This window comes from Homalodisca vitripennis, chromosome 5, assembly GCF_021130785.1.
Source record: "Homalodisca vitripennis isolate AUS2020 chromosome 5, UT_GWSS_2.1, whole genome shotgun sequence".
In the NCBI taxonomy this organism is placed as follows: Eukaryota; Metazoa; Arthropoda; class Insecta; order Hemiptera; family Cicadellidae; genus Homalodisca; species Homalodisca vitripennis.
The window spans coordinates 32,132,851-32,145,851 of record NC_060211.1 but is presented as its reverse complement, the minus strand read 5'-3'; the positions used below and the strand labels follow the sequence as shown (position 1 = coordinate 32,145,851).

Sequence of the window (13,001 nt, the reverse complement as noted above, 5' to 3'; positions counted from 1 at the left end):
TAATCATAAAAACGTCTTTATATAAATGTATCACATGTTTTAACAAAGAAGATATAGTTTTTTCTATAGACTAAAACTTGTAACCTTAATAAAAAAATGATGAATTTTATAAAAAAGTAGTTGATTATGACTTCTTCGATGCTTCATAAATGGCCTTCAGTTTCTGCACACCTGGCTCATTGAGTTCTGCATATCCGGGAACTGTGGTTTTGGCCTTGGCCAGCCACTTGGCAACGTTGGGGTACTTGCTCACCTCGAAGCCTACACCCTGTTAACAGATGAATTTATTTAGTCCATTGAAGAAACTCCCTAAAAAACATTTAACATATTTGGTAAGAATAAATTTTCCTAGATTTTGTCTTGAGGAAGGAAAAAGGTTGGTACTTCAGGGCGTCTAGGGAATATCTCTTAAGATTTTTTCTTAGTTTAATTTGCCAAACGTATATATTTTGGACATTGTGTACCGTTCCAATTCATTGATAGTTTACATATTTATATCTTGGCCGTGTTGTAACTAACTTTTCAAGTGTGCAATGACAGGCAAGACCTGGAGAAAAGCTCTTACAAAGAATGTTTTACTAAGATGTGCTAAGCTGTTGAAGACAATCCAAAGAGGAGGAAATTAGAGATGGCTAATAAAATAATGTGATATTACTTCTGCCATGTCAGCCACAATCACTAAGAATAAAAAGAACTACAGGGTTGTTTAGACTATCAAGACTTTGCAAAAAGTGGAGTGAAATCATGTGTAAAATAGAGGTTAACTATGAGATACTCTTTACATACAGGTTCTCATTCAACTTTAAGAACCTCTCTGTAATGAAATTGGCAACATTAAACTTCAACAAAAATCCCCCTTTTTTAAGGATCTCCCGATTTGGTAAATTATTGTCTTGGATCTTTCAGATTGACTATATGGAAACTTCAATGCTACAAAAGCAACATAACAAATCAATGGTTGTTTGTTTTCCATTAAATCTGCCTATATTTGGATGCCACACCTAATCCTTTGGCCTAGTGGTCTATTCCCCCTTAATTAAACAATAGGTATTTTAGAATAATTATTTATAAGGTATATTATGAATTTATTCCTTTATTTCGTAAAAACAATCCAACTTTTTATGTAATTATAACACTTATAAATCCAAAACAACGATAATACACTATACAAATAATCTAATCATAAATTATTGTTCTTCATAAATGAATTATCTTTCAAAATAATACATATTGTCACCTGGTAGTCAGAGGTTTTTGATCCCAATAAAAAAAAAATTAAAGAGTGTATTTTGCCTCGTTTAGAAGATCAAACAGAGTAAGTAGATATTAATGTATACCTCAGCGGAAGAGACGGTAGCCACCAGAGCGATGTCTGCCAAAGTAAGATTGTCTCCAGCCACCCACTTTCCGTCTTTCAGAAACAAGTCCAGGTAACCAAATGCATCATCGAGCTTCTTCTTCTTTTCATTGTCAAAGGGAGCTCCACCAAACATAATAGGGTACTGTACATAAATTAAACAACCATTAACTTACTAGCCTATAGCTTACATTGTAACTGTCTTTTTTTATCTTAAGTCAAAAAACTTAGAAAATTGCTTCTGGTCCTACAAGGACCCTTGCGCTGCTTCCGGAGTGACAGGATATTCTGGATGGGTAAGGTTGGGGGTAGGGGCCGCCTCCTGTCGAGATTCATGAGGACCAATTTAGGCCACTAATCTCATGTCCTCTCGGAAGAAGGGGGAGCCAGCACTGAACCATCCAGTCAAAGCAGGCAGGGGTGGCACACTATGATTTTAAGTAAAACAAATAAAATATGATTATGATACTCACATATAAGTCTGCGAATGCCTGGTAGATTGTTGTGGCATCAAAGTACAGTCTTTGGTTGACAGAAGCTCTCTTCTGTACATCCTTGGGGTACAGCGAGTCGTCCTTACCGTACTTTTCTGCCAAGTACGTAATGATAGCTCGGCTATAAAAACAGGATTTGAATATTAGCTTTTCACACAACAATAGTTTTTGAATAAATATAAGACTTAGATAAAACCGTTATAGAAATTACATTCTAATTTAAATTATATGACATAATTGACGATTTCCATTAATTGGTGCTATTTGTTGACGATGATGACCCTTTCTGATGAAACAAGTTTGAAGGTCAAAGTTGTCCTGTTTAAATCCTCTAAATGACCAGACAAGTTAAGAATGAAAGCTTCGATTGTGATATGAGCCGAATTTCTGAAAAGGAAAATCCTTAATGAATGTTTCTGATATAGTTGTCAAGTTACAGCATGTATTAAACCACCTACTTTAGTATCTTTATATAGTTTCAAATACAAATTTTAATAAGTAGAGGTTTTGTTTGTTTTACACCATATTACTAGCCAAATTATGGTTTAAAAAATTCTTACACTGTTAACAGTTTACTGACTAGACAAAATCAATTAATTTAATCTAATCTACCTTTCAGTGACAGCAAATCCATTGTCATCAAGAGCTGGGACAAGGTGTTGTGGGTTAATCTGAAAACACGAAATTTAAATATTTTGTGAATTATAACAAACTATGTACACGTATACACACATTTCTGCATGTTTCTATTTGTAATTGTAACTATTACTGCATTCAAGTATTCTAACAAATTCAATTTCAGTTCAATTAAATCCAAAATTAGAGGGTATTGCAGCAATTATTACTAGATAATTGAATCAATCAATAATAAGATAGGCTACCTCTTGGATGGATTGGCCACTAAGCAAGCAGTTTCTTGCAAGTGGCACGCTTAACTGATCAGTTGTTGTGTTTGTATCATTTTATTATCAAGTTTTTATTTTGTTTTCTTTTTTTTATCGTTTTAAAACCTCAGCTCTCGGCTATGCTGGCTTGTTCTTTAATACACCGTGGCTGCTATTCCTTTACGATTGGACCTCCCCGGGATTTGAACCCGTGATCTCTCAGTTAGAGATGTCGGCACACTGTACCTTCAAAACTAACATCGATACAGCTGTGGTTTGTTATATTTGTTAATAAATGTTGATACCAATAACATTCTGTATGTTATGGGCTTTATTTTTTCTACAAGATACAACTTCAAAACACAATCCCTCCCTATTGTGACCATCCCCTACAGTAATGACAATAAAAAGAATGTTATACTTTGTACAATAACCCACATTCTCTCATTTAAAATGAAGCTTGATTTGACTTTTTGTTATAATCGTACAACACTTACAAGACACCTCTTACATGATTACTTAAGGCCGACAATAGTGAAATAACCTGGAGTTTTACTCCATAAGATCAATAACTTTGTTATTTTCATAGGATTTCAGAATTGTTTAAAAATATAGTTTTAGTTTAGTGTCCAAACGCTTTTTGGTTTTTCTTATAATTGTACATATTTTGAGTATTTAAACGGTAAAATACAAAAAGCTTGAGATTTATTCTGAATAAATAGAAAACGTATGCTAGTAATAAAAATAAATAAAAAGCATCTGAATGAATCTAAGAGTCCAAAATCTCTTATGCTTGACAAGTAGCCTAAGTGCAAAAGTCACATAAATACCAGCTGAGTGTGATTTTAATTTATGTATTTTAATCTGACTATTTATTTTATTTTATTCTTAGGTTAGTTACGATATTGATAGCTAATGACAATACAGGAATTTGAATTTGACACTACAATGTAAAAATATATGAGGCTTAACCGTATTCCTATGGGTCTAAAGTCAAGGTGGCCATCAAGACAGCCAGCTCTTATATTATACTGCTTAAAAATTTACTGAAAATATTTGAATATCCGTTAAAACTTAATTTTATTAACATTGCATCAACAGTCAATAGAATTTTAAAAATTAAATGACATTCATGAGCACTCTATACGGTCTGATTACATAAGAGAACAATTATTTAGAATTCTTATAGAAATATTATCTAAATAATTTAGAGTGTTAAAAACATTGCAGACAGAATAACAAATCCTTTAGACTGGTTAGATTTGTAACCAGAAAGATTCAAAATGTTTATTATGCTCTAAAAACACAGAAAGGAAGAAATTCTATACCCAAAGAGATATTGGCCAAACGTATGGCATAAAAGCTTCAGTGTAATATAACTATATTTTTGTTCATATAAAAAAAATTGTTATGGTGCAAAGATCAAAATCACACTCAAAACTTTATACCAAGTGCAGAATTTTAGTTCACTGACTTTGAGATATTCAGGTTTGAGGTGCTCCCCCTTCATGAGGTCAAGCAGTTTCAGATTGGCATCGACTCCCAAAGCTTTGGCTGCCAACACCACGCTTCGGCTGGGAGGGCTGCCTGGGGTGTAGTAGATATCAATACCCATCTGCGACAAAGAGCAAAGTGTTATTTTTACATACCTGCCAGCATTGTTTGGCACCAACATCAACATCAAACAAATATGTTCTGTTATGGTAACGTTCTGTAGTCAAGCCTCTTGGAACCAAAAAATCAAGCAAGTTCACTATCAAACTAATAACGAGTTGCCTGGTGAAAAGGATTCATAACAGGGACGTAAAGGAGAGCAATTAATCAGTAAATGTATATGCAATAACGTCGGAATTTCTTAGGGTATAAGACTGTCTACATTTTTCAGACTTCTAAAGATCTTGAAATGTAATGAGAAAATGCTGTACAGTATTTTAAATCATGACAAAAGATTTGCTTATTTATCCAAAATAGGTGTCACCTGTCAAAGCTTATCTTGAAAGTATTATGTCAGTATTCAAGATAGTAAATATCTCTCTCATATCAAATGCAATGATACTACAAGAGGCTGTAAGTAAACACTTCTTGATAAGATCGAGATCTGAATAGATTATAGTGAAGAGTTACGAAATGTTGTGCAAAATTAGTCAGGCTGGACAGTATTAATTATAATTAAAACTTGGTGTTCTGATTGTTCTTTAATTAAAACTATTTCTAGGTAGTTTGAAACCCCTTCGGCAATCATAAACAGCAACACAGTATTGAGCTGAAATTTTTGAAATACTGTTACCAAATTAGTTTTTATAAAATTAAAATTATTAATTAAAAAACTAGATTTATCCTATATCAAAGTACAAAAATAGGAATTTATTAGTAACTTTACAGAATGTTTTATATATATTTATTCAATAATTTGGAAATCCTTACTAGATATGTGGGGGGGGGGGAAACAGTTATTTTTCATAATTTTCATTTTACTGTATTAAGTACTCAGATTGGAATGTGGGGAATTAATGATATAAATGAAAATCTCATGATTACAGCATCTAAAAATCCCAATGGGCTAAAGCCCTCTCCCACTATAAGGTCCACAAAACTGAAATACAAAATGGAATGGTAGGCTATTATACAACGTAAAACGTTCTCTTGGATAAAGGTGTCTACACTATAAGATTGCGAATGTTGATTTTAGTTCCAGTTCACCTTCCTCTAAAGTGCAGCATCTTGTCTTGACACCTGAAACCTGGACTGATTTTCGTCTGAAGGGATCCAAAAATAGTCGGCGACGATGACTCCAGATTTCAGGAGTCAAGTGTGCAACAGCATCAGACTTCAGATGCTGCACTAAACTGAAGGTAAACTGGAGCTAAACTCAACATCCGTACTAAATCAACCTTTCCTATGGTGATAGCTACATTTTACTACAAGATTACTGGAAATTCTCTTTGTTTTTAATTTTTTCGCTAGTGGTAGTTTTTACAATTGCTACTATCTGAAAGCTATCTATGAACATATGGACAAGTGGTGATATCCGTATAGAAAGAGTAATTAATGAAACATGTTAACCATAGAAACCAAAGAACTTCTAAAGTTTCACGTGAACTATCGTGAGCAGTTTTAATAATTGGTGTACGTGTATCAACTGATTGGAAATTCTGACCCCTAATTGGTGTGTGTGGTGACATCCTAATGGATTCACAAATATATTCAGATAATATTGATACTGGCTCAGGGTCATGATGTGTATGAATATTGATGACCATCTGAAGGCCTTGAGGCATTATTTGTCAAACATGATCCTCCAGACAAGGTATCCTTTGGTTAGGAACGAATCTTTTGAATGTGGTTATATATAATAGACAGTCTCAATACATAAAATTTGATTTGCTGTTAGGATATTCTCTCTTATACTCCATAAAGAACAAGAATCCTCCAGGTTTCTTACCCAAGATTTTCAAAGCTTCTTCTCTTTCTCAGCTTCCCTATTACCATAAATTTCCAGGCTGGTGGTGATAGAATTTCGATGTTTTATGTACGTTTTTATACGGAGAGTTTAACTACAATGAATATACGAGTATACTGTATCCTTGTCCTAGCTGAGAGGAATTCATTTAGTTGCTCCATGATTCTCTTTTGTACAGTCCTCAAGTGTGAAACACAGCAAAGTGTTCTTTGCCTCAAGAATGCAGTACCATACAGAACTTGTAGTTTTTAATTTCTGAAAGGTCAATAGAGGCAATCGTCCTAAAAAATACGAGCTGCATGTTCTGTGCAAGTAGCAAGGTTTGCAAAATCAGTAAAAGAACAATATCCATGTATTGATGGTATTAAAAGTATAAGGCACTGACTAAAAAATTTCTAAAGTAATAAGATAGGAGCAAACTAGCAAACAATGAGCGGATTTATTTCTTGTAGGTCACGGTTGAAATGGAAATTGTGAGTGATTAAATAAATTGAATTACCAATGACGGTAAAATATTTCTTAAATTTTTGTTGTGGCATTGTTTTGTTAGACCTCGTCGAGCATTTATCAGGTTAATTAAACAGGGATACAGGTGGCCACAAAACTAACCAACTGTGCTATCTCTTATTATCTTATCATCTACATTAACCGTTATAAATACTCTATATTGTTAATTAAAATCGTTTTAAGTGATTCAAAAACACATCAGTCTCTGGTTAGTCTTCCAGTTTCTTTTTTTTTCAATTATATTCTTCTCAAAAAAGAACTTGAAATTTCAAATTTAAAACTAGGAAGTAGTGATCACAGTCAATATCTCTAATTTACTTGTAGATAATCTGTGTTTTATTTCAAGCTACTAGATTTATATTCGGAAAACACGTTTATATTTCAAAGGCAGTCATAGTTCAATAGTGCATTCATTATTAGTCTGAAAGTGACCTATGCGAGGCAAGATTACATTTACGCGTGAGGCGAAGTCGAGCGTGAAATATACTTTCGAGCCCAACATCATAAATTTCGAAACGAGTATTGAACGATACTTTTCATCGGGATGCAAAAAATACAAGAAATATTTAAAAATATCATTATCATAGACATATCATTATCTAGTAATTAGTCTTTTATAAGGAAATGTTGCACTATTTTACAATTCATTTTGGTGTTAAAATCAGCTGTTTGAATATAGGGCTGTCAAAACAAATAAAAAATCACACTGGAATTTCAATCGTTTATACAAGGAAGAAGATATTCACATTCGGAAAGAATTGATTACGAAAGTAATATTTGGGAGAGGGAAAATCAGTTGACTTAGCTACAAGGAAAACATGACTTCATCTTTTCAACACAGTTTCATGCAGAGTGATGAAAATGCTTTTTTCAACACGATGTAAAGTATCAATTTAGCAATATTAGACTAGCAATTTTTGCTTTGAAACACAAAACTGGTTTAACTTCTTGCCAGTGTATACGTAATAGTTTTTAAGTAGTCTACTTTAAATTTTGCAGCAACTAGGAATAGGTTTAGCTACACTAGTTAATTTGTTTGTAGATAATGTTAAGAGATGATCAATTTAGTTTCATTAATGTTATTTGTACAGGTTTTGACGTTTTTAAGTTTCGAAACAGTAAATTAATAAGGTTTTTAGAAATCTCACACGCTTGGCAGAACACTTTCGTACTTACTAAATAGTTAGCAATTACATGGTTTTGTACTAAACCTATGGTTGTACTAGATTATTGATTCATATTTTAATAAGTATTTTTATCACAAATTATCAAGATGTTAGGCTACTTTTAATACCAAACTTCTATGATCAGTTTTTATTTGGATTGGTGTTTTTTAAACATTAGCCTATATAGCCACTATAAGATAACTCGGGGAGAAAAAAACCGATCACTTATAATTTTGGACAATTTGTAAGCAGGCTAGAGTAAAAGATGTAATTTTTATCTATATCAATTTCACTTATGTAACTTAAGGAAATTACATTTTACAAGAAAATACGGTTTTGAGAAATTAAATGTGTCTTTTGTACGCAATTTTTTTAGTCACATTTCATATCTACAACGTAAAAATGTTTATATTCTTATTCTCTTCAGAGATTTTTCTGTTGGTCTAATTTAAAGGTGGACTAAATTATATTTTGCATTTCTAAAGTTCTTTGAGAAATGTTGGAAAAATGCCCATTTTCCTGTCTTCAGGTAAGTTATTTCAAAACGCTGTGAGTAAATATTTTTTTTATAAAAATAATTGACGGAAATCCATTGCAAACGAACAAAATTATGATCATAACATTCTTAATGTATTAAACTATATCGAGCTACATTACTTACTGCAATGTGAAAATTTCAAGATCCAAAAACTGACTCAATCACGACCGGGTGGTGGCGCAGGTGTAGAAATAGCGGAGTCGATCAAATGCGAACCTCGACTGCACGCTGCGACCAAGTAGAGTGAACGACCTCGCCGACAACGCCTGCTACAGATCGCGAGACTCGAGATATAAAAATGAATCGTCGAAGTAGGAGAACTAACTACACGGAAAATGCCGAGAGTACCCGACAACGCCCGAGATTTTACTTTGTTACGATCTGAGAGGCACTAACCTCAAACCGGTATTACATGGTGCAAACAATTTTAGATATTATTTTTCTTAATTAAATCATTGCCCTTTAAAATTAATTTGCTGATAAGAAAAGAATAAAATAATGTAGGGAAAATTTCTGAAATGTGGTTACGAATTTTACAGAAAAATGTTTATGACAAATGACATGTGAGAATAGTATTTTTTTATTTAATATACTATAGTAATTTCTTCAATTCATGTCTTAAAAACAGGTTATACTCTTAAATTATATTTAATTAATAATCCTTACTTAAGGTATAAATTATTTAAATATAGTTAGTTTCAACATAAGCCACGTTAAGTCGAAGACTAAGCTGTTATTTCTTGAATTCGTGACATAGCTCATATAGTTTACATGATGTAAAAATTCTCATCCTTAGAGCCTGGTTACAAAACTGAACCAAATTCCAATTCCGAATGTCTTTAAACTTTTCATAAAGTGATGAAAATGTTTTAAAATGTTCTTGTCTTTATGGAAGTTATTATTAAAGGGGCTGTGAATATGAAATGTTAAAAATATTTAAAAATAAAAAATCGATTACACCACCTTAACACATATTTTAAAATTATAATATATTCCTATGATATGTAAATGTCTCATCCGAACCGAGATCAAAACTTAAACCTCGTGTCTAACTTATCAGAATAATAGGTACTAATACTCACAACTAAATAAGGTTTATGTTGAGACAAAAATACCGGCGGCATAACCTAATAGTCCATTGTGCACAATCATTGTCATTATATTGATTTGTGATAGTGGAATGGTCAAGCGGTCAAGGTCACAGTTTCATTGATTACAATTAATGACGGTATGATCTGTTCTCGTATTTGTTACGCCTATGAATAATATCAAATGACATTTTGGTTTAAACGCTCAGCCCCATTTAAAGTTTCATAGTAAGGACATTTACACTTGTAGAGTAACATAGACTAGGGCTGAAAGTGTTATACAGCAGTATTGGACTGGTTAAAACACAATGTTATATTTGATTTGGTTGTTTAGAATATTATTGGGTTCGCCGTTATAGCTTTGTAAATATTGTATTCCTTTATCTCTATTTTCTGGAGCTTTTCTGGAGAACTTCTAATATTTTTAAGGTGCAATGTACAATGTACATAATTATACAATTACACTTAATACAATATTGGAGACATGCTTTTCATTCATTATGTTTTAAATATTTACGAATTTTTGTTTTAATATTGGCTATGTTTGTATTCCATATACACACCTCAAAAAATTAAAGGATCGTTTTTTAATATTAGTTAACACTTATTTTTTATGTTTAAAGCTTTAGTCAAGCACACATTTTTGTAATTTTGAAATTCTAATTTAGGTTAGGGCAGTTAACGAATGTAAACATACAAAAATAAAAGTAAAAATGACAGTTAAAATTTTTTTAAATATAACAAACGATATTCTATTCTTTGAAATTCCACACTCACAATCTTGTGATACCTTCTCTGGTTGAGTTAACTGATTGAATACGCTGTGGCATGGTTTTAATGAGTCGTCTGAGACTGTCTTGTGGCATTCTTCTTGCAATGCCATTTCCAGCTCATCTAAGGTCCTGGGTTGTTTTGGGCGGCCTAGTAGATCCCAAATGTGCTCAATTGGATTAAGATCTGGACTGCAGACAGACCACTCAAATACTGGTATGTTATGTACGTCCAAGTACTGTAGAACTAATCTCCCTGCGTGTGGTCGGACTTCATGTTGCATATATACAAAATCTTGACCTTCTTGTTCTGCTCTCGGACGAGTATGGATGTCCAAAACCTCATCCACATAACATTGGGCTGTTAAACTACCGTTACGGATCACTAAGAGATCTCTTCGATCATCAATTGTTATTCCATCCCACATTAATATTGAGCCCCCACCAAAAAAATGGATCATTTCTTCTTCTCCAAACTCTAAACCAACCGCCATTACTAAAATTTGTAAAATTTAACTCTTCTGTGAATATTATCTTACGTGATTGTTTCAACTGCCAACGCCTATGATCTCTTCCAAACAAAAATCTTGCTCTCTTATGACGTACGGTCAATCGTGGCATTTGGACAGGTCTTCTAGGCCTCATTCCAGCTTCCAGGAGTCGATTTCTCACAGTTTGGTCTAATAAACGAGTTCCAGTTGCTTGACAAGGTCATTTTGAAGTCCTATAGCAGTTGAAAACCGATTACGAAGTGCATTAACTCGTAAAAATCCGTCTTCTGTGTGCGTGGTGGAGCTCTAGTGACCTTGTCCTGGCCTTCTACGAAGAGTGCTTCGCTCCTGGTACCGGTTCTACAATCTCGAAACCACTGACTGACTCACACCTAAGCGCCTACCCACATCCCGTTGGGAAACACCTTTTAAAGTGATCGCTCTATTGACTTCTTTATCAGATAAAAACCATCTAAAATCCACCATTACAATGAAAACTAAACAGAACAACCATAAAACATCAACTGATCAACATCTAAACTGATACAAGTTCAGCTAGTTCCAGAACCACACCTGACGTTTTTCTTCCCCTGATAAGGACCTGATAAGCAAATCAGCAGTAGGGCCTATTTATATTTAACAGAACTTTTCGAACATAAACCAAATTAATTATCCTCCTTATCACGATGTTGCCTCTATCTGTGGGTTAAGTATCATTCTCATGTTATTTATGTATTTATCCTAGACCAACTATTTTAAAATATGATCCCTGAATTGTATGAGGTGTGTACTTTTGACGAAAGAACGTCCAATTTGTTCAATGTAACATTTAGGGCAATTGCATGTAGTGTTACCGGCTGAACCAGAAGTTCCCTGTAATAAAAAAATTAAAAAACTCTTGTTGGGAATATGTAGTAATATCACTCTACGAGTTTTTAAATTTTCCTAAAGATTTAAATCTCTCCTAACCCCCTATTTTTGATGATAAACAATTCAATAATTTAAGATGGTATGACTTATTAAGTAATAGTTGTAATTGAAGGTGTCGAAGAAACGAAACCAACGGCAACAAGAAACCACTTGTCTATCTTATTCATTAAATATGGTTAAAGTTGAAAAAAGACTAAATTCTATTTTACGTTAGACGCAATGCTGGATCGAGTTAATTTATAGCTCATATATAAAAATAAAATATTTATTACTACTGATATTATTCGTAAAGAAGATTTCGTACATAACTCAACGATCAACACGATTTTAATAGAAGGATACATTTCTTTCGTATTTATTTATGGTAGATACAAAACAGCAATAGTTTCAGTCAAAATTATAATATTCGGCCAAATTAATACAACACAATGAACTATTATTCAATTTTTTTGTAATATGCATTTATTAAATCAGTCCGTTAAATTAAAGGACACGTTTTATTACTTCGTGTCCTAAGACCTGTGAGTGGTTTATAATAAAATAAATCCTAATCTAAATCTGGGAGTGAAGAATGTGACGGAAGTTATTCATTTGTCTATCGGTACTGATAACAGTGGATATAACCTTTGTTATCACTCGAGTAGAGAGAGTGTGGTTATGCAGCTCTGGTTAGTAGATGATGCAATTATTGGTATTCAATTGAACTTTTTGAATTAAACAATTTAATAACAAACCCTCTAGTATACCTTGTTTGAAGACAGAAAACAATCTCTATTGATCATTTCACAAGAAATGTATAGAAGTACTAGGGAACTGTTTGTAATCAAGACTCTGATTAATGGCTGAAGATAAGATAAATATTAAAATGTGTCACAGTATTTTAAGTTTATGTTCAATGAATTACATACATTTTAGAGAGATATAAACTATATTGCTTTCATTTACATGTACCAAAATCGTAGATTTGAATATATAATTCTGTGTTTTTCTTATGCAAACAAAATACAATTTTCATAAGACTGACCTATTTTTTCTTCAGCTCTTTTGTTCAAGGCCACAGTTAAGAGTTACTTGAAACTAAACTTGGTGGGTGGCACCATAGTTATATTATCTGCTCTAACCTTGACACAATTTAAAGTTATATTTTTACCCTCCCATTTTGTTGATTTATGAACATATGTACCAAAGATACAATGCTAAAAGATATAGATTTACTGATAAGATATACTTCAATGTTTTCATTATGGCAATTGGATAGTTACTTGTAGACGTAAAACAACAATAAAAAGAGCAGAATAGGGAAATTAACAGGTTGA

General features: G+C 32.8%; 1 protein-coding gene across 1 annotated transcript; it reads right to left on the bottom strand.

Annotated features, from left to right (window-relative positions):
* Window positions 1-8,691, bottom strand: LOC124361943 (glutathione S-transferase 1-like). The gene is made up of 6 exons (XM_046816025.1): window positions 8,530-8,691; window positions 4,210-4,350; window positions 2,464-2,522; window positions 1,831-1,972; window positions 1,338-1,502; window positions 1-268 (listed from the first exon to the last, which is right to left on the bottom strand). The coding sequence occupies exons 2-6, from the start codon at window positions 4,348-4,350 to the stop codon at window positions 125-127; spliced, it is 651 nt and encodes a 216-aa protein (XP_046671981.1). The 5' UTR covers window positions 8,530-8,691; the 3' UTR covers window positions 1-124.
* Between the last annotated feature and the right edge of the window lie 4,310 nt (window positions 8,692-13,001).